This window comes from Astatotilapia calliptera, chromosome 1 (assembly GCF_900246225.1).
Source record: "Astatotilapia calliptera chromosome 1, fAstCal1.2, whole genome shotgun sequence".
NCBI lineage: Eukaryota > Metazoa > Chordata > Actinopteri > Cichliformes > Cichlidae > Astatotilapia > Astatotilapia calliptera.
In genome coordinates, this window is record NC_039302.1 from 20,115,484 (window position 1) to 20,137,468 (window position 21,985).

General features: G+C 37.9%; 1 protein-coding gene across 3 annotated transcripts; it reads left to right on the forward strand.

Moving 5' to 3' along the window:
* Nucleotides 1-3,190: 3,190 nt before the first annotated feature.
* On the forward strand, nucleotides 3,191-20,932 carry hnf4b (hepatic nuclear factor 4, beta). Of its 3 annotated transcripts, XR_003272448.1 has the most exons (12): nucleotides 3,191-3,585; nucleotides 5,740-5,911; nucleotides 6,240-6,334; nucleotides 7,939-8,045; nucleotides 9,135-9,290; nucleotides 9,395-9,482; nucleotides 9,584-9,736; nucleotides 10,811-11,068; nucleotides 11,249-11,350; nucleotides 11,570-11,951; nucleotides 15,632-15,702; nucleotides 20,904-20,932. XR_003272448.1 is itself a non-coding variant. In XM_026168492.1 (10 exons), exons 1-10 carry the CDS (start codon nucleotides 3,480-3,482, stop codon nucleotides 11,611-11,613), a joined length of 1,281 nt encoding a protein of 426 aa, XP_026024277.1. In that variant the 5' UTR covers nucleotides 3,191-3,479; the 3' UTR covers nucleotides 11,614-12,255. The 3 variants fall into 3 exon arrangements, 2 of the variants coding, with proteins under 2 accessions (XP_026024277.1, XP_026024291.1); XM_026168492.1 differs by lacking the exons at nucleotides 15,632-15,702; nucleotides 20,904-20,932 and having other exon boundaries at nucleotides 11,570-12,255; XM_026168506.1 differs by lacking the exons at nucleotides 15,632-15,702; nucleotides 20,904-20,932 and having other exon boundaries at nucleotides 11,267-11,350; nucleotides 11,570-12,255.
* Nucleotides 20,933-21,985: the final 1,053 nt, after the last annotated feature.

The window sequence follows — 21,985 nt, forward strand, 5'->3', positions numbered from 1 at the left end:
CGTCCACTTTTTTCATTCCTTTCCGAGCAAAAAACTACAGGCGACAGCCGGAAGTGACGATTCTCCTGAAACAAGACTTATTCTTTACAAGAAACAAGTACACAAAAAACAAGTTACTTTACTCATCAGGGCAAAAATGTACAACAAATTATAATTTAACTATAAACAAACTTATTAGCCAAATCGCTTCAGCTAACAAGAATATGAACAACTTACCACAGTTTCATGAAACGTTTTATATGCATCTATTGCATTGGACACCACTTTAAGTTTCCATGTCAAACAACGTCTGTGTTTCATAAATAGATGGCTATTTTGGGTAGGTTTTTAACCTTAAAACTAAAAGTTATGTTAAAAATTACTTATTTTTAACTTGTGTTATTCAATTGGCCATAAGGGTCTCATGGCACAAGCTTTATTCAGAGCCTTTTGCAATTCACTGAAACATCATAACCCCTGACATTGTTACAATAAAAAGTCCAATAAAGCTTTTCCTGTTCCCATCAAAGGGTCCTGCAGCTGTAAGCCTTCTAAAGTTTCACCCTCCTTTTCAGCTAACAACACCCATCCCTCAGGAATACTGTGACAATGGAGCTGCAAAGACAAAGCGCTCGTCACCTGTGTAAAGTCTGTATGTGTCTGTCTGGAAAAGACATTGAAACAAACAGGTTGAAGGGCCAACCGGAGGCTCTTTCTCTCTCAAAATGCCTCCCAGACCTAGTGGTGTCTCTGACAGGCTCTCTCCTGGTGAGCTAGCCTCCATGATGAATGACCACCTTTCCACTCTTTATCGCCCCACTAAATCATGGGCTTACCATGTTTTTATGACCAATTTTTGCTGCTTTGTTTTACTTTCCTCTAGTTTTGAATGAAACTCCAAAGGCTGAGGGCTTATTATTGAATTGGTATTCATGTTGAGATTGGAGATCTAGCTTTATTAATCAAATTCACTGAGACAAATGTGTCAGACCTTGTTTGGACCCAAGTAATGCTCCACGGAGAGATGCTCTTATCTAAAGAGCATCTATTTGTAGAATATTTTATGTTTTTATTAAAGGTTTCCCTGCGTGGTGTTGTACAGCACTTCTTTATTTTATTTTTGCTGTAATTCTGGAAATGTATAAATTATTGAAATGAATTAGGTTCGAACTTGGAGTTGGTAGTAGCCCAGAGATGAGATGGGCCAGGGTCAGGACATAGAGCCTGAAAAAAGGCTGGACAATTGAGATTGCTCTGAGTTTATGCCTGTCCAAGTCCTTATAGGCTTGCTTCTGTCTTTAAATCTGTTTTCTGTTATGAAACCCCAAAACACATTGCAAGCTTTGATATATTTCTTTAATTTTGCAAAACATAAAGCTGTATAAAAATCTAATGTTATTTTAGATTGTTGTGTCAATATAATAGAAATAGTAATCCTTAACTGGTCAAATAGTCTTATATTGTAATGCACCAGCTGATGTTACAGCTGGAATGTTAGTCGTGTGCATGATGACGCTTGTTGGTGTTTAGGATCAAAGAAAGTAAATCTTGAGTAGATGTGCAACAAACATTTTGATCTTGTCCTTTTCCAAGCTTTGGCTCCTGCAAAGCAAAGCTCTGGCCAGATGTAGTGTACTCTGTCTCCCCCTAGTGGGCTTAGAAAAACCGTCTTTTCTTCTGAGTGACAAACTTTCCAATCTTAGGGGAATAACATGGCCTACACAGATAGGAGGAAGAAAATTAAAAAAAATTTAATTTATTAAACATTTAATGACCAAGAGCTGATCAAAAGTATTTTGCACATATTTTGCACATAATTTTCACTATCCTGCTTATCAGTGATGGAAAGGGTAGACAATCAATATTCACAACTCATTTTTAACCCTTCTATGTTAGAAACCCACAAGCCATAGAAACCCATTCTGTAGTCCACTTATGGCTTTGGGGGTTTTATGATCAATCAATCACCTAAGCAAAGCTTGAGTGTGTGAGCCACTGCCAGGGGAGGTCTGACCCACGGCCTAGCATGACATTGAAGGAGGGAGTGCTACTCACCCAGGAAATCCCATTACACCAAAGTATGATGGATATCGGTACTGGGGAAGCTCATATGTGGTCTGACATATAATTTGTTATAATTTGTAAAAAATTGTGTGACGATGCTCACCTTTCTCCCTGTCTTTCACATTTTTAGAATTCTGTCCCTTAACACACCCTGACTTGAATACCTGAAGTCTAAAATCACACATCGTGGTATATGTGCTCTCTTTGTATCTCAGATCATACAGAGTTTAGACTGTGAATGTCTATCCTAAAGTCTTACACCACAGGTATACTTCCATCCTTTTGAATCTTACAACAAACAGAGCATCTCTGATTTTTAATCGGAGCTATATTTTCAGAAGCAACAAAAAGAGCCAAAATCAACATCAGTTTTTTTTTCCAAACAGGTCAGTTATCTTGCTTTTAAAAGTAGCAAGTATACATCAAGCATACATGAAGTATACATCAAGCTACGGTTTGCTTTTTGCGTTTTGTTTTTTTTCCCTGAGCTGTAATGGCATTTTCTGAAGCAACCGCAGTGAATGAAGAGACAACCTCGGATTTTGCACTTTTGTACAGATAACCTGAGGATTTCAGCACTGATCAATAAGACCAAATATACAATAGTCTGCTTATGTGAAAAGGTGAACAAAAGAGGGATGTCTGTCTCTATCAAGCAAATAAAATACCTTCTATCAGTAGAAGGGAGACAAAAACAGCGATCCTCCGTAAATAAATGTCACTTGTGCCCCCTGCAATGTGGCACCGTCTTGTATTACTTACCTCAAAAATTAAAACAAAAGGTTAATCAGGCATGGCCCGTACTCTTCTCAACAGTCTCCCATTCTGTTTGTTTATGCTACATCACTCTTCAGTGGCATATTGATTGTCCAAGCTAAGAGAATACCTTTCCTAAAATCAATGAAAGACATCCCAGCATGTAGTCTTTGGATTTCTTTGTCTTTATTTGATCACATTTATCTTCCTAATAAAGCTAGATAAATAAATAATAAAAAGAAGAAAAAGAGCAAGACATTTATATTTTTAACATCTAACTAACACTGGTCTTATCTATTTGTGCTCGTCACAGTGAGCCAAGTTTGTCTCTGAACTTTCCCCTCGATATGCTTTGCAGATACAGATAAGAAAAAAAGCAAACGGACAACGACCCAATTTGAGTCAATGACAGGTTACTTGAGAGGACCGTCATGGTGCAAGCTTTTCAGCACACCACAAGAATGTTACAAGTGACATTTTAAAGAAGATTAATACCTGTAGAGTGGCTCAAGAGCACAAAGACAAAAGCTTTCAAACAATAGTGGGAACGAAAAGAATTGGAGCCACACATGGGAAACTTGTGAGGGATGAGAACTAAGCCGAATGCATGACCTGGAAGTTAAAATTGACACTGCTGGAGCTTTGCATATCTCAGAAACCCTTCACAGAGTCCAGAGACCATGAAGCTTACTGGGACTATCCTTAAACTGGAGTGCACTCATGGCAGCACAGAGACTAAACTGTTAAACAACATGATGCTGGTTCCTCTACGAGCAAATAAAACAGGTATGATGAGCTTTCACCTAAATTGCTCTTGATTACAAGTAACGATCTTCAGAGTGTTGTCCACTGTCACACCAAAAGATACTGAAACTGCATAACTGAATATTAAAAAGAGATCTGCTTTGAAAATGCATCACTTTGGGGATCTAGTTTTTGTTTTTGTTTTTTATTAATTAGTCCAGCTAACCTTATTTTAATACTTGAAATTACGTCCAAGTGTGAAATGCCACAGTTTCACAGGGTCCAAGGTCCAAGTCCATAGTCCATATCGGGCATTGTTGCATAAAAATGTTTATGTATAAGGCATAAATTATCAAAATAGTTGCAGATTACTTTTTCCATAGGTCTACATCAGTTTACATTCTGATCTATTGTCATTCTAATTAGGACTCTGTTGAGCTGAATCAGCCCCTTTCCTTGCCAATTTAAATGAAGAAGCTTCACTACTAGGCTGCTCTTTAAATCCAGATAACTGCGAGGCAAATGTATTCTAATCTCTTAATTCAATCTAGCTGATCTTTGGCCACAGAAAGCATTTCCTTGTTAAATTGAAAATCCCTAGCTGCTTCATCTGCCTAAACTAAGTGTGCAATTTACAGACATTATAGCTGGGGGCATGTAAAATATGTGCATTAGTGCAGGAATATTACACCAAGATGGCATATTTGATGGTCAGTGCTTTTAAAGCGAGACAGTCCTGCAACAAGAGGGGTAAGATGCAGTTTAGAGCAACACGGTGGGAGGCTGAGTGCCCAGTGTAAAATTAGCCAGAGGAGAGTAGTGGACATTGGTTCTTAACTGGCTTCTAAACTGCTTTAATTAAATGGGGAATTACCTTTTACTCATGGGTACAGTGTTCCTTAGGGGTCCATGCCATTCATATACAGCTGATATCATTACCTATAACCCTGCTTTTATTATCCTCACACTGTTCCAGCTATGAAGCAGTGCGAAGATGATTCTGAGGGGTTCAAAAGTGCATAATCAGCACCTTTCTGCAAATTCATCTCTGTGTACAAAGGTATTATTTTCACGGAGGTGAAATATGATTCATTACGTGTTTCTGTTAATGGGTTAGATGGAAGTGTAACATAATTAGAAAGCAGAGTACAGTTACAACTTAAATAGATGGTAATCAGAAGCTACAATCCTAAAATGAATCAAGGATGAGCTGATCGGAGTTGGTCAAAATATTCTACGTGACCTCATAAAATACTTTTTGGCAGAATTCAAGACTTGGTTAGCTAATTGTGACAAAAATATCACATACATGTCTAATATGAAAAGATAATGAAATGGTGATATTTGTAACATAAGATGATAGCCAGAAACGCACAACCACACTAATGCTTGTTTTCCAGACTGCTTCTTGTTTATTACACACTTACTCACCTTACACCAGCCAGTTGGATGGTGACTGTTTTATCACATGTAGCCTGCCCTCAGTCACAATTTGAGTTAAAACGCAAATGGAAACAGAAGCTCAGAGACAGGAAAAGCCTCTCCAACTTATAACACTGCTTCTCAAAAAATGCCTTAAAGGTACATTCTGCAATCCTGACTCTTGCACAATTTATCTCCAAGAGGTCAAAGGTAAGGTCTGGACAGACATGGAGGTGAAATGCAACATAACAGTGTGGTAGACACAAGGTGGTTTTCAGTGTAGTTTTCACTCTAATGTAATGGGGGGGAAGAAAGGTCAAGGCAAAATTGTGTTTTCTTTCTTTCCAAGTAAAACATCTCTATCGGTAACTCACTTGATCGGTGTTTAGTTTAGGTAACATCATTTTTTGAATGTAGCTTTCATTCACAGATTTACATGCAACAATAATGTAATGCAGTAATAAGTGGTTTAACATGCTTTAAGCTGGAACATTTAGATTCAGGTGAAAACATTTTAGTTGTAACCCACCACTGAAAACAAGATCATAAAAGATCCTCTGTATCACATCACAAGTTTGTTCCTATCAAAGTGGAGGTTCTTTGGAGTATGGCCATCTTTCTGTTTGTGTTGTTTAGAAGCAGCTCAGAGATATTTACTTATTCGTTTGTGACCAGCTAAAAAGGTTCATAGAGAATCCCACTTTCTTACAGTGGACGGCTAGTCAAACCTTTCCTCGCAGGCATATTATCTGAATATTTTCTGCTGTCCCATAGGTTCAGTAGTGTCAGCATCCTCCTCATCCCTGTCAGGGGCCGATGGCGCAAAGACGCAATGCTTCATATGTGCAGACAGAGCCACAGGTAAACATTACGGTGCACCCAGTTGCGATGGCTGCAAGGGCTTCTTCAGGAGGAGCATTCGCAACAACCACACTTACAGCTGTAGGTGAGTACTATCATAGGGCCAGCTGATTGCTGTACAAAGCATAACAATTTTTCTATACCTAAAACAAATCACCAAAATATTAAAATGAAGTCTTTGGTTCAATGGTTTAACATACTTTGAGCTATAACATTTATATTCAGAAAGTACATAACTAGCAAATTTAAAAAAAATGAATAATGGAGCCTTACTTGACCTCTGCTGCTCACTTTAAACCTGCAGATTAACCATTCAGTGCAACGTTAGCGGCGTAAATTCTCTGAAACAGTTCAAGACTGAACTGTTTGTGCTTGAGATGAAGTTCTTATGCAATACGACGCATTCGTTTCAGGTTCGATAGGCAATGCATTGTGGACAAAGACAAGAGGAACCAGTGCCGCTATTGCAGACTACGAAAGTGTTTCAAGGCCGGAATGAGAAAGGAAGGTTAGAGTTAAGATTTTCTTTTTTGTGTAATAAAACTTTCTTTTAGTCTTTAATTTGAAAAAAAAATGCACTTAGCTATAACAACCTACCTAAAAAGGTTCAGCTGTACCTTATTGAGAATATCCAGGACCTCACATTTTGCTCTGTACTTTTACATTTAAACCTGTCTACTTCAGTGAAAAATAAAACAATCAATATCACTTCATCAAAAAAAGCGGAAAAAAAAATCTTTCTTGAGAAACAGTGAACGTGTCAGTGTCAATTTCCAGGTGTGTTTACGTGGACCGTGTCTATCGTTGGCTTTATCTTTTATCGACTCCTACTGAGAAGCAAGGAGAAAGCGATGCAATCAAAGGAGCCTCGTTTCACATGAATAATTAACACAGCTGAGCACGGCCAAATATTTGCTCTCCATTTTTCTGGACAGCAGTTGCTCACAACCCTTTGAAGTCACGGCCAGCGGTGTGCTTTTAAACGTGTATTTCATTAATTTGCCTGATTTGCATAACATGTTCTAATAACACTTTCAAGTACAGCTGTTGTGGGAACGGATGAGTAAAAATATTGAACAAGTCTCCAGTATCGTGTTATTTTGTACTCGACCTCCAAGTAAGCCGTGTAACTGTTTACTCCAAAACTAAACTTAATTTATGTTCCACAGAAGGCTCATTTGTGACATTGTCATGCAGCACCATGTCAGTGAAGTACAGAGGGACCCTGCTGGTGCTGCTGCTGCTCCTTTTCCTCCTTTAGTTTGATTAATGTGCTCCAGATTGGTTGCTGAGAGGACACCTCTGATGACTGATTACTCTGACACTTGGTTGTGTTGTCTGACTTTGTAGAGCCATTTTAGAATTAGTCTGAGGCCATCCAGATTGCCGTGTTTCTAATGACACTTGCGGATGGGTCAACAACATGTGATGACATCTTCCCTTCAAAATATAATCTTAATCAGCGAGCGCCCAAGCCTCCACATCAACTGTTACTGTCAGTAGCAAATGTAAGAAGCTGTCAAAAACAAAATGTCACATTAAAGCACATCAAACCGAAGAAAGTCTACACGGCTGGATTAAAATATTAACGTCACCAGGTTTACATTTAGATGTACTACATACTTCTTATTGGTTCCCCATACTTCCTCTTCTGCAACTTTATACTTACCAGTGATAAACCTTGAGTAGGATGTTGCCAGCATTATATGAAACATAATTGTGCACCCATTCATATCACATTTCATCATCCTCTCAGTTATTTCATATTAAGGAATGTAACATTTACTCACTCGATACTCCTTTAAATCCTGGAATAGAGACACTTAAATATGCAAACAGAAGGAAACTTAAAGAGGCTCCCGGAGAATTTTATTTTTATCCAATTTGTGCCACATTTCCCGAGTATGCAGCATTTGGCGTGGCTAATATAGCCATAAACAGCAGCTTCAGTGTCACGGGGGATAGAGGGACTCTGTTGAGATGAAGAGTAGGGCATTTCTTTCGGGATGTATTTGCTGAGGAGGCGAGTAAAAAAAACAGTCAAGTGCAGGACTAATGTGCGGAGATGCCAAGAAGCTTGCCTGATGGTTCTTTCCTCTCTTTAATGTCCAGCTGTTCAGAATGAGAGAGACTGCATCAACAGTCAGAGAGCCAAGGAGCAGACAGTGGGCACTTTGTCCATCAGTGTGCTGCTGCAGGCAGAGACCACTGTTCAGCAGGTAACACACTACTGGTCTTAGATGTTATGTTCTTTGGCAGAAATTAATCCTTTTTTAATGTGTATACCACTTTTTTTAAATCATTTTAGAAATGATTTAAATAAAGCTAAGAGATGAAAAATTCTAAGGTTACATGATTTTAATGAATTCATTTTGGTTCGCAGTAAGCCAAAAAGTTAACTGAATTTAACAGAAAAGGAAAATAGTTTTGATCCTTAAGTATTAAAGATTAATCTGAAGTCAAATAAATGCAAGACCGCAAAAAGATGTTAGAGCACACAGCTACTGAACAAAGTGATTCTTCTTAACTGCCCTGCACTTATGAGCCGTCTTTTAACCTTACAGCAGTTACAGAAAGCATTTATTTGAAGGACCGTTTGGGTGCATCTCATGATTAGAGGGCAGCCACTAACACTTGAGCCACAGGCGGCCCACTCATGTGCATTTGCATGATATTTGAGCCGATGTGCTGTTTTTAAAACAGCAGTTATCTAAATTCATTTTTTAAAAGTCTGTTATAATTGTTACACTTTAAATGGAGACTAATATCCAAATTGGATGAAGTGTGCAAAAAAGGGTGTAGTCGATAACACTTCTTATACCTGTAATTTGTTAAGTGCTATGTAACAAACTGTGTTGACACAATGGCTAATATGAAGAAGTAATGTGATGTTACAAAGCATAAGAGTTGGTGTGCTTTAGCATTTGTTATCAGGCAGTCTTCAAGCAAGTTTTAAGTAGCACAATGTCACGTCAGACAGTGTCTCTTAGAGTGATTTCTCTTGTTGTACATGTAAGAAAATAGGACTTGGCATTGTCTGCTTTTACATAGTATAATAAGAAACTCAGTAGGACACCATGTAAGACTGCAAGTGTTTGTTATCAGGGTTTACTGCAGCATAGAGAGACGGTTGGTACACTAATTACAGCAATGCAGGAATTCTGAAATGGATTGTTATGTGGTCCAACTGATCCATTTAAAAAAAAAAGAATGTTTGTGGTTTATCTCCTTAATCGCGCACATACACTAAGGTTTACATCCATGGTACCTGTTTACTGTGAATTCAGATTATACTTTGTTTCTTTCAGTTCCCAGCACTTCTCTCTCCTAGGAGCCATGACATCACCACCAAGAAGACAGCAGGTGTGGGAGAGGTGTTCGAGTCCATGAAGCAGCAACTCCTCCTGCTGGTGGAATGGGCTAAACACATCCCAGAGTTTTGTAGCCTTCCAATAGATGACAGGGTACAAAGAGGAATGAACCTTTTATACTAAACAGCTAAGATATATCTGTCCATGCCAAGTTTGACTCTTTATATTATGTGAAACCCGTGTATGTGTGCTTGCAGGTAACCCTTCTACGAACCCACTCTGCAGAACATCTTATCTTAGGGGTAGCAAGACGCTCACTGCCTTACAATAATGTCATTCTTCTTGGTAGGACAGATGTGTTCTCTGTAGTATTTTGTGCATTGTAGCCTGAACTTCACACTTAAACTTCTTGGACGTGAATGACTATCTTTTTCTTAATTGACTAGGTAATGACTTTGTGATTCCACCGAGAGGTGCAGAAGTAGAGATATCCAGAGTGGCGTTCAGAATTCAAGAGGAGCTGGTCAAACCTCTCAGAGAGCTGGTCATCACAGACAAAGAGTTTGCTTGCCTCCGGACGATTGTCTTCTTTGCCCCAGGTTAGTTCAGTCAGCATGTGAGAAGGTGAATGAGGTTGATTTCTGTTTGCCCTTTTCTATTGCACTGAAAAAAGGCTGATTTTTTTATGTTCTCTCTTGGTTTATTGTTCTTGCCAATTTCAGCTATAGTTTAGTCTGAGCGGTCTGAGTTCAGTACGTTTCAGAGAGATTTTCTAATATCAGGATGTGGTGGCATTCTTGGCAGTCAGGCAGAGAGGCTGCCTGCTTAACTTCATTCCCCATTTACCTGTTGTGGTAGGGATAGACCGGAGGTCCAAACGGTCTGAACTGGCAAACATATTCAGTCATATTCTAGGTTTGATTTCAATTATCCACATATAGTTCATTCAGCCCTATTTTTTCATTTGCACTTGAAACACTCCCATCACGCCTTTCCCCTAATTATACAAAATTAGCCTTGTATAAGTAATCACACCTGTCAAATAGATAACATTCAACTGGAGAAAAAGTTTGTGAATTTGCTATATTTCTGGATAATTATTACCGTAAAACGTCAACAGACTCTCACACAAGTCCAACTAGCTTCAACTTCTATTGGGTTTCAGCACTTGAACACCATCCTGACGTTTGTTGTCTTTCTGCACCACCTACTGTGCGTGTAGATTCAGTCCACAGATAGATATCTTCTGTAAAATAGTGATTGCATAACTCAGAATTCATTGCTGCATTAATTAAGGAGAGCTGTGCTGGCCCAGACACTGAAAGGCAGGCCTAATCAACAATGTCTGTTTTTTCATGCTTCAAACAGAATAGTTCTTATTTAGACTAAAAAATCATATTTCACATAATCTATCTACAAAACATTGTTCTAACAGGATTCTGGTTTGTCTTCATGATGATCAGTTGGTCAGTTCTTATTCAGTGCATTTCATTCTGTGAGGATTGTTGATATTATTTTTATCATTGTCTTATTGTTTCTTTTCTTCTTTCATTTACATTTTAAACTTATGGTTACCCATGCTTAGATTAAATTTGACCAAAGTGCATTTATTTAAGTGGTTCCCTTATACAATATTATATTTACATAAGACTTTCTTACCTTATGTAATGCAGACTGTTCGGGACTGAAGAGTCCTCAGGTGGTTCGACATCTCCGTTTCCAGGCCCATCTTCTCTTAGAAGAAGCAACATGTGAGCAGCGAGGAAGGTTTGGGGAACTCCTGCTGATCCTGCCTCCCCTGCAGAGTGTGGCCTGGCAGATGGTTGAGACTCTTCACTTAGCACAGCTGCTTGGCGAGGCCAAAATGGACAGCCTGCTGCAGGAAATGTTACTAGGGGAGGGAACTGAAACGGGACAAGGAGTCTGTACAGGTACAACAATCTGCTGCTGTGTTTAGTTAAAGGAAATGTACAAGAAGTCTAAAGTGAGCTTCAACTGACATCAAACTTGAAGCTGAGTCATTTCCAATACGCAGCAGTATATATTTACACTAACTTTGCAATTTTGTATTTTCAGTGTTTATTTTCTGTCACTCTTACTGTGTGCTTCAGTTTGTCCTGTGCCTGCAGGAAATGACCCTACTCAAGACCAGCAGAATGACCTGAATGCTTCACCTGCAACCTTCCCATCTGTGATCTGTCATGCTTCAATGGGTGAGTATTGACTGATCAAACCATCACTGCTAATGTAACAGCTTATTTGAGAAACTTTGATTTGGAAGCTATAGCTTTTTAGTAACGACGTAGCAGATCTTCCTACTTTTAGAAGCGTATTCAAATCAGCATTTAATGGGTAACACCTGAAGCTGAAACGGAAAATAACTGATATGCACTGAATCCTCGTGTGCCATTAAATTTTTGTATCTCACACAGCTCCTACAAGTGGCTTCCTTGCTGCCCACATAGACTGGCACTGAGGTGTACAGACATGGAAAGTCTGCCAGCGTGCCCACAACATACCGAAGGCACCTGTCCACACCAAGAAACCCCTTGAAAAACAACTTAACTGAAGAAACCGGGAAATTTTACAAGTTCGAACCAGCAAACATACTAATACTCACACTCAGCTGCATACATACATAAGCTACACACATGCAATTATGAATGACTACTGAGAAAATAATGTTATTGTTATCTGAGAAACAACAAAAAATATAAAGTTTATATTTTATACAGGAACTCATGAAAAATTGGAATAATGACATGCAACACTTTGTAATGATGAGTGCAAAAGAAAGCTAAGGCACACACTACAGTAAGTATGGTTAACTAATTGCTAACAAATTATAGCATAATACGTAGAAAGCTGAAATGCAAAATCCATCATCTGTCAGCAGAGGGCACAAAAAGCCAGTGCTTGAACATATTAGTTGGAGCTGTGGGGCTATTGTTTTATCCCAAATGAAAGCCTTGACTAATGGTGTCAACAATTTGCAGCGGAAATAATTAAAGGAGTGTAATCCCCACTGTCAAATCACTGCAAGGAGCGCAAACGTAACAGAATATTGCCTAAAGGAAAAAAAAAGAATATTTTAAATAAAAACAGTTATCACCATCAACCAGATACCTGTTGTACCTGTTCCTGAAAGAATTCACTTAGATGAGCAGTGAAGGTTGTTATTAGAAAGGTTTGATGTGATGAGTAATGAGGGCTCAACAGCACTGAAGCTTAGAGGCTCAGCAGTAAAACTCAGTGGCAAAATTATGGTCTGCAACCCGTTTCTTCTTTCTTGCTACCCTCATTGTTTTGTTACCTTCATCCCCACAAAGAAATCCATCCTCTCCTCTACCATGGAGGCATGGACAGCAATACTCACAGCAGTATGTATAATCTAAACATAGTATTGACTGTTAGGTCCATTGTCCTGAATATCTACCACATGTGCTTTCCTATAAAACTAAATACTTAGATGTTGTCTTTTAAGACAACATCAGGTCGGTGACATATTAGCCTATTCTTAACTAAGAATCATCAGTTTTGGAAGAAGTATATAAAACAATATGTAACTTTAATGTGGTTTGGTGTAATTCGAGAAAAAGAATTGCTTCTTCAGCAAAGACCCTGGAAATTTTCTGGAAGTTTCTATTTCCTTTACAGCAAATGCAGAACAGTGTTTGGCACAGAAAGTATGCCCCAACCACATGTTTGACGCAGAAGAAAAAGAATAAATACACTAAAAGAACTGTAAATTTACGATTTTAAAAAAAGTCCTTTTTCTAACTTTTCTAACTTAAATAAATACATTTTCCTGCTTGTTTATTTTAATGGTAGAGCACAGAAAATTAAAGGAAAGTTAAAGAAAGGGTTTTTTTGTGAAAAAAAAAACAAAAACGTTCTGTCTAAAGAAAGACCTTTTTTGATGGCTGAATCAATAGATAGTGTAGTTGACTCTTTCTCTATTGCCCTGAAAAAAACAACAAACAAAATGATTGTCCAGCAACTTTCCACAAACTTTTCCTGAAGTTAAAAAAAAGAATAAATGTAAACAACATGAAGTGATTACAAAATCTGAGGTTTCAAATTTATCTGTGTTGACCTACATTCACCAATCAGCACGTGTGGGAGAATTGAGAAACAGTTTTATCATGTATGGGAGGATATTTGGAAACAAAAAGACGAGTGGAAAAATCTTCAAATGGGCATTTTTTCTGAAAAGCTTTCTGTGCAGCAACACAACTCTTAAGTCAGACTCAGGTACTTTTAATAATATACGGTGCCAGCAGGACTGCTTCACTGAATATAGGCTAAATAAACTTGAGTTTCCCAAACAGACTCTGTCACAGCATTCATCTTTGAAGGGTTCAGGTTAGGGACTGTAATTACGCAATCATATCTATTTGAACTGACAAATAATTAGAACCTGATTGTTGATTTTTCACATACTCGCCCAGCACTGACTCTCACAGCCAATCAAACAGTTAATTAGGCTTTTAAACGGGAACACAAGATAGCTGCCAAATTGGGGTCCTTGTCATACTCGGGTTTCATTGTCACTGTAAAAAGGTAAGCAGTGACACTGCTGTGATGTCTTTTTACTTCCCAAGGGCCTGCTGTGAGGCAGTCTATTGATCTGTCAAGCTCAGCAGAGAGCGAAGTGATGCTGAAGTGTTAAAAGCTGAATACTTGCTCTCAGTTGTCAGTGTCATCCCTTACATTCACAGTGGAGGGAGTCCAGAGGCAGGGCTTTTTTTTTGTCTCTGCTAAATGTTCTTTTAAAAACAATATTTAACCTCTTTAGTTTCTACATCAAAGATCAGCTGTCTGCTTTTCATGTAGGAGAGTCACAAATTTGTTGGAGCTTCTTGGATTTCTGCTGTACAAATATTGTCCTGTGTTGAATCGCCCTCTTAAAGGGCATAAAGGGCTTGATTATGACACAGTAATATTTGGTTGTGCCAGGAATTCAGAAAAAAGAAGGGAAACGATAATATCAGCAAACCAAGACATGTTAACGATCATACCTTCAGCCATTCAAGTTCTAAAGTTTTTATTGAAACCACACGAATTTCCAAAATTTGATGACCTGTACCATTTGGAACAAAAGAATAGTACACAGAGTTAAGTAAGTTAAAGTAAGTTAAACTCGGATTTGTGAAAAGAATAAAAGAAAGACTGAGAAACTCTTGTGGTAAACCCCACAGTTTAAAGACAAACACATGATTACAGATTGTTAGTATTCTAAAAAAGTTTCAAACTCCACAGATTGATGCTAAATCTCCACCTCATGGTTGACATCCTTCGAGAAAAACAGTACTAAAGTAGCATTGATTTTCTGGAGGAACTCTGCATAATGTCCGAGTGGTATGTGCAAAAGAAGAAACCATTAAAATTTGATGTGGATACTATGCATCTTTTTAAAAATTAAAAATAAAAAACATCTGAAAATATGGCATTCATCTTATTTTAAGATATACTCATTTCTGTATTACAAGAGTTATATTTTGCTTAGTCAATGACAAGAACAGCTCATGGTGGAAAAAAAAAGCTGCAACTGAAAGGCTTTGTTTTACCCAATCTTGTAAAGTTGCTAAATGTTGGTCTACGTAACAGTTTTGGGTTCTATAGCCAAGAGACCAAGAAAACATAAAAGAGACGAAACAGAAATAGTGGATCAGCCACTGTATTACTTAAAACACTAAGTACATACTTATCAATTGCAGGTAGCAACACTTTTTTGATAAAGCTTATAGTTAAGACTAGATCAGTTGACCCTGAACAAACCCTTAATATTGCAGCACTAGTCTCTAAGTGCTGCAAGATTTCATGTAATATACTGTGATGCACTGCGCACTTCTCCTCCACTCACCTCCTTTCACTCCCTACATGTTTACATAGCTCTGCAGAATGTTGACTGTCTGTGCTCTTTCTTTCCTTGTGTCTTTCTTCTTTTCTCTTTTCCCCACACCCCTCAGCTGGTCATGGCAGATGGTTGCCTTGCCCTGATCCAGGTCCTACTGGAGTGTTTCCTTCTGTTAAAAGGAAGTTTTTCCTTCCCATCGTAGTAAAGTGCTTGCTCATAATTTAATTGTTGGGATTTTCTCCCAAACACTGTAAAGTACGTCCATTACACTAAGGTGACTGTTGGTTTGATCTGTTGACCAGTGAGTTTCAGACCTGCTGCCGCTTATACCCTGAAGATCGCTTGTGTGATTTTCCATTTAGCTCCCATACTCTCCATCTTACTAACTTCAAACAACTAAAAAAAAAATCACCTTAACTTAAATAAAACCTACACTATCGTTGCCTTACATTTCTATTTCTGTCTTGTACTGAAGTGTGCCTTTGCCACTATTTCTAGTCATTTGCCATTATTATATACTACCATCATGGATAACAGATAGTCCTTTTTGCTACCAATAGTATTGCTTTTGCATCACAGGTGGGAGAATTTCTACGTATACATCCAAAAATAAACACGTCTGTTTCCCATTAAGGCAAAGCTGCATGTGTCTTTCTATCCAGACCAGTGGGTCCACCGCCCAGATGTTTTTTCTGCCCCCCTCAGGTAGGATGAACAGACAGCAGACTTCTTTGTATTATGTGTTTGAAGCTGTTCAACCTAAATATAGCTGTACAGACAGCTGCTCTTGCTTTAATTTCAATCAGGGATCCTGAAGGAACAGGTAGAACTGAATGTTCACTTAAATTATTCTGTTGTTAAAAAAACAACAACAACCAAACAAAAAAACAAAACACTCTTGCTTTGAAGTAAAAGTGATTCCTGCTGCGTCCTTCTTGAAGGGAAAATGTTGTATTTTTTTTTCATTTGTTTTGTTTTTTAACCCTTCTTTCTTGAAATTAAATCCAAACAGAACAAAGGTTCATCCATCCCTGGAATGTAGCACTTATTGTTTTCAGGCTTGTATAGATAACCGAGGAAGAAAAAAAAAGGATCTGGTCTGTTTTTAATACTCTTACAAAGTTATATAACTGTACTCTACTGCCCAGTAAACTTTAGATTATTTAACTAACGGAGACAGACAAAAATTGCAGTGTCACCATAAATCCAGAGTTTAATAGTGTGCCAGTCTTTGATCAGTTGTTTAAGTACAACTATAAATAGAATGGATTCTTCCTAATGCTGCACAAGGTCTCTGCTTAGTGTATTTTGGAAAAGAAAAATGTCCTCAAATCCACCTTATCGATATCATTTTGAGTCACGGCTCTGTGTTAAATGTATAATTTTCACAAGGTTCTTAAAAATGACGAAGAAGGCTTACTGGTCCAAAATTCACAATAATAGAAAGGAAGGAAACATGACTGCTGACACCACAGTACAATGGATTTAAAGATTGCCCAAAAAACGTGTTTGTTCTGTAGAAGTTATGGAACACAGGCCACGGCATGCTTTCTCTGAAAGATTGATGATTTATGTAGTTTTGATAACCCGAGAAAAGGTCACTTTAAATAACCACTCACAGCAAAGGCCCAGATCCACAGTCTTCTAGATTTCCCCTCCAGGCTAAAAACTTGAAAACAGCCACACAGATGGAAGTCTCATAGTCCTGAGCAACTGAGAAAATCATTCATCTACACAAAGGCGTTATACAAAAACTCAGTGTGTCTGCTGTTTATTAGACAATATAGATCATCAGAGGCCAATGCACAAAAAGACAAACCAATAACATTGGCCTTTCCCACTTACAAGATTGTTATAGCACTTTTATCTAGTTTTCTCATGTGAAACAGTGCGTGTAAAACACCCTTTTATACCGATTGTAAAATACTTGCTTTGAAATAGGTGCTATAAACATACCCTAATGACCTAACCTTACCTAAATAAAATGTGAACATACTATATACCTAAAATGTAGAACAACAACTACAGACCTCATAAATAGCCATGTGTAAACCCTTACAGGGAATTATTAATTCTATCATGAATACACGACAAACTGCAGAAATAAAAGGTGAACTCTGTTGTGTTTATACCCAGTTAATTACAACATATTACATTGATATTCCTGTTAAAACTTATGAGGCACAGTACTTGCAGAAGGCAGCACTTACTTGTGTTGCCTTTGAGTCCTGAATGAATGCTTGTTTAGCACATTTTCAGTATAAACTGGCTGCTACTTCTGTGTTGACCTGCTTGGTTTGTTTGGCCAGGGGAATTCTGGGCAAACGAGTTCAGACGGCGAGGGGTGACGTGGGGACGCAGTAACAGCTGTGTTTGCTAGGACAAGGCAGAGACATGTGTTTGGTTTCTCCTCTGTGTACCTCCCAAGAGCTCCACAATGCTGAAGTTTGGCCACTTGAATAAAATGCACATCCAAATTAGGGCAATCCACATAGTACACACAAAAATACAAAGAGAAAGACTTGCGATTGAGTAAAAAAAAATGAAAAGTTGAAAGTTGAGTGAGAAGCAACACGACTGGCTGTTGGCCACTGTGATGCAGGCAATCCTTGAAATCCCCTGCTTACACAGTAAGAACCAAAACTGCCACATAGGCTCATAATTTGGGTTTTTCCACTGTGAAGAAGGACACAGAAGCACAGGTCTAATCGTCCACGTGTTCTTTGTTGAGTAATGTCTTCCATGGTGTGCATTAGTTTCCAGTAATCAGTGTATCATGTACATGTACTTATATCTTGGTTTAAGAATCTGGTAATTGACAGGTGACGTCTTGAAAGTCAGATGTGAGACATCGAGAATTAAAAATTTTATGGTTATGTACCGACTCAAGAACAGCTGTGTTCTCGGGAAGAAAGCACAGCCATGTTTTGGTTTTCTTGTCTTCATACCAGAGCACTACAGCGAGAGAGAGATAGAGAGACAGTGGGAGAGCACTAAAGTTGTGCAACAGACTTGCGCATTTGTGATGCATTTAGTAACCCCTCGCAGGCTGGGTTTTTCAAGTGCAAAGAAGCAAGTGCAACATGTGAAAAGAATTAATAAAACAATTGCAAAGTGTGTGTGTGTGTGTGTGTGTGTGTGTGTGTGTGTGTGTGTGTGTGTGTGTGTGTGTGTGTGTGTGTGTGTGTGTGTGTGTGTGTGTGTGACTTACTACTGGGTCATTGTGTCTCAGATAAATCAGACCTAACTGGCTTTTGCAATTTAATGTTTGTTTGTTTTTTTATTACTGTGTGTGCTGAAATGCTGGACTTTTATTCATCTTCATTTCTTAACAATCCAATAGTCCGGCAATTTTTGATGCTTCTGTCCCAAACTACAGATCCTGATTAATTTTGATGGTAAGAACAACTGGTGAAGATTTCAGGCTTTTATCCTAATATTCTGTGATATATTAATGTTCAAACATTGCTGCAAAAAGTGACAGTTTTTCAAAAAAATATATCTTGAAAAGTAGTTGATATATGAAGCTAAAATTTCACAGCACGTATTATATATGTTCAAACACTGTGCTATAAACATTGTAACAAAAATGGAGATAGCTGAGCAGGAAGTGTTCTGAAAATTGGTTGATTTGAGATGGAATTACCCTGCTAGGATCTATTAGTGAGTCATTCATGTGTTATTTATGCGTCTAGACTTTATGATGCTTTATATGATGCAATTCACATACAGGATCCAGCAACTTCACGGCTTGTTTGCCTGCATGATGTCTGTTCTCCATCTGTATGCCTGATGACTTTAATCCTCTCTCTGTCATAACTGACTTTCAAGACACCACTGCCAGTGACCAGATTAGAAGCCTTCTTAATCCAAGACATAAATTTACATGATACACTCATTTGCTGGAGCTAATGCACATTCTGAAAGACATTACAATAAGTACTAAAAGACAGATCTTCAGAAATGCGTTCGTTTATACAGTTAAAATGTTGGGTAGTAATAAATTAAGGCAAATGATTAAAGTTTCTGTGAAAGTTTCTTTGCCTTCCTGTAGCAAATATCCTGCAATAACCTTTAAATCTAGTTCACCTCTGATACCTCTTTCCCTAAACAAATATGCACAGTGTAAAACTTGATTCCACGACCTGCCTCCTTTCAGTTTGAAGCCAGCCTGAGATTTACCAATGATTTTTGGACACATAACAAGGAAAATAGCAGAAAAGCAAGACTTTATAAACTGCAGCTCACTTCGTCTCAGTCTTCTCTAGCACTTTTTCTGAACTCAGAGCAACATCTGGCTCAAACCTGGAACCACGTCTCTGACCTTTTAAAAGACAGCAGGTTTTCTAGCGATATAAATAATACAAAATGAGGTCAACTCAAGATTTATCTGTTTGCACTACTTTTGTGAAAGTGTTAATATTTTAAGATTCAGTAACCTGGTAAATATTAACATTACAAATGGGGAAAGTGCACTTTTTGGTACATAATGTACCACATAAGGAAGAAAAGGACATTTTGTCTTGTGTGGAATTTCCACAAAACCAAGTGTTTTGTAAGATGTATGTTTCCATGTGGCTCTCAAGCTGGGGACCATCCAACAGCTTAAACTGTCAGAAGAGTCATCATCCGTGTCTTCTGTTCGAACACATTTTATTGTCGTGCGGTGAAATCATATTTGTTTAACGACCGCTCTGCTTAGATTGGGCGTATATTATTATTGCGTTTTCATTTTGTTTTGAATTCAGGCCAGTGTTTCGACTGACTTTCGGAACAATTTGTTTTTATATTTTTTTGAAAAGGCAGTAGCGCCCGTGCTACAAAAGGGACTTCAAAATAAAACAGAAGCAGCATTGGTAGTCTTTTACTATTCAAATTAAGTCATCTAAAAGCATACAGCGTAAAATTATTATAGTATTTTAAGCAGAAATTCATAATTAAGCACTGAGGAGGCAAAAAAGCAACCTGTTATGAAACCGTTTTTATTGTCTACTACTTTACATAATACACTTAGGAGAAAGGGTGGGTGGGGGTTGGACTGCGATACAACACATCTACAACTGCACAAGAGTTGCTAGCTGTAAATAAAAGCTATGTGCGTTTTCCTGGAATTAAGTACAGCTGTGTGGCAATGGAAAGGAAAATGCACGAAGACGATGAGAAACACTGAATAACACAGACAAAGTGGGACAACGTGAGCAGAAAAACGTGTTTGTCATCTGTGTCTCAAATTAGCATGTGTGTGGCTAAAATGCTTGTTTTTTATTAGTTTTCCACAGTTTTAACTATTTATCTCTGGTACATTTAGTGCCAAGGGTTGATATAATAACAACACAAAGCTAAAAACCTGTTTGCAGACAGTCTAGTTAGTAAAAGTGTGCAGAAAATTAAGCACACATGTTACTCAGAAACAGAGGTGTGCTATAAATTAGAAGTACCCAAAAGGTTTGTTTCCTTTTTCAAACTAGCATCCAGCGTAATGGTTACCTAAGAGGATTTGAGATTAAACAAGTTGAAAAAGAAAACTTTTTGAGCTCCCAGATGACATGACTCTTTTCTACCTTTATATTTGTCCAAGGCCATTTTGGACAATAGTTGAAATCTGGAGAAATCCTTTGGAATTCGGAGCAAAATATAGTGCAAAATATAGTGACCAGTATGCTCCAGCAGGAAGCAGCATCCTACACAGCAAATTCAAAAGTGTTAAATTTTTTGGTGTTAATAGTCTCCTTGCAAAAGTAGAGTTAATTTTACTCTAAGCAGAGTCACATTCTTTTAATGTAACTCTGAGGTGTAAAATGATAGTAGTTAAAATAGAGTGTTAAAAATGAGTGTTTCTCTGTCAAATCTGGAGGTGTTACAATGGAAACATTAACTCTTGACCTCTTAACTCTGAACTCCTACAGGGGCTATGACACCAACAGAGTAAATTCACAGACTCCGCCCTCAGCACCATAGGCTCCAATCGAAGCTGAAGTGAAGCCGTTTCAGAACATTTTGCTCTACATATTTGAGTTGTTTGCCATGCTTGGTAAGTCATTTTTTTCAAAGATTGTTATTAGCTTTTACTTCTGTGGCTCTTTGGAGTTGAGACAAAGCTGTGTGAAAGGCATTAGCCATGTTGCTCGCTGATAGCATAATATTCTGTTTTAGCTAGCTGAAAGGTATTGTTTGCGGGCAAATACCACAGCCTTGAAAAAAAGCTTGCATGTGAATTTTCAGTCAAACTTTTGGTCAAATACACCTAAAACAATGTCTAGAATGTGAAATGTTGGTGTAATGGTGCTACTTGAAGCCTGAAAACGATCGCCCATAAAAAAAACAACAACGAGCAAACAGCAGTAGCTGACGTCCTGACTGGATTCTACGTTAGCATAGATCCCTCCAGAGTTTTGTGCACACGGTTTAGGTAAAAATGAAAAAGGTTGAGGTTTTACATTTAGTTCAGTATTACCTGTTACCTGTGTCCTTGTCTTTTGGGAAAATACTTTACACAAGTAATGGCTCAAAGAGGATTCCTTTTTTTTTTTTTACTGTGCTGCAATTGTTTACTGGATTATTTGTGCCATTAATTAGTGTCAACTAATTTTTATTCAATCTCCACACAGGATATGCTTGTGAAGATGGAATATGGGGGAGAGCAGAAGTGCGTTGAAGTTCCACAAAGGGATGAATGAAGGACATGCATATTGTATTAAAGAAATAAGTCATGAGAATGCTGTTATTTGCATTTACCATGTCAGACCTTTTGATAAACAAAATTCTAATGAAAGTGAGAACATGTATACTGTTACATCTTTCAGAAAATGTTTTGAAATTGGGGTGCACAGTTCAGAATAAATGTTTTTCAAAAACCATTGCATCTTTTTAGTAAATGTTTATTTCCAAAAGAAATTTCTAGAAGTTCAGAACAGTAAAATTCCCGCTTTTTAGAATGAATTAGAAGATAACTCTTACGTAGTTAAACTAAAATACTCTTTGAGAGTTA

Excerpts from the sequence above, each read along its gene's own strand:
- hnf4b (XM_026168492.1), top strand. The coding sequence starts at position 3,480 with ATGAAGCTTACTGGGACTATCCTTAAACTGGAGTGCACTCATGGCAGC. Across the intron at positions 9,291-9,394 it reads GCCTTCCAATAGATGACAGG|GTAACCCTTCTACGAACCCA; the intron begins GTACAAAGAGGA and ends GTGTGCTTGCAG. Across the intron at positions 11,069-11,248 it reads GGGACAAGGAGTCTGTACAG|TTTGTCCTGTGCCTGCAGGA; the intron begins GTACAACAATCT and ends TGTGTGCTTCAG.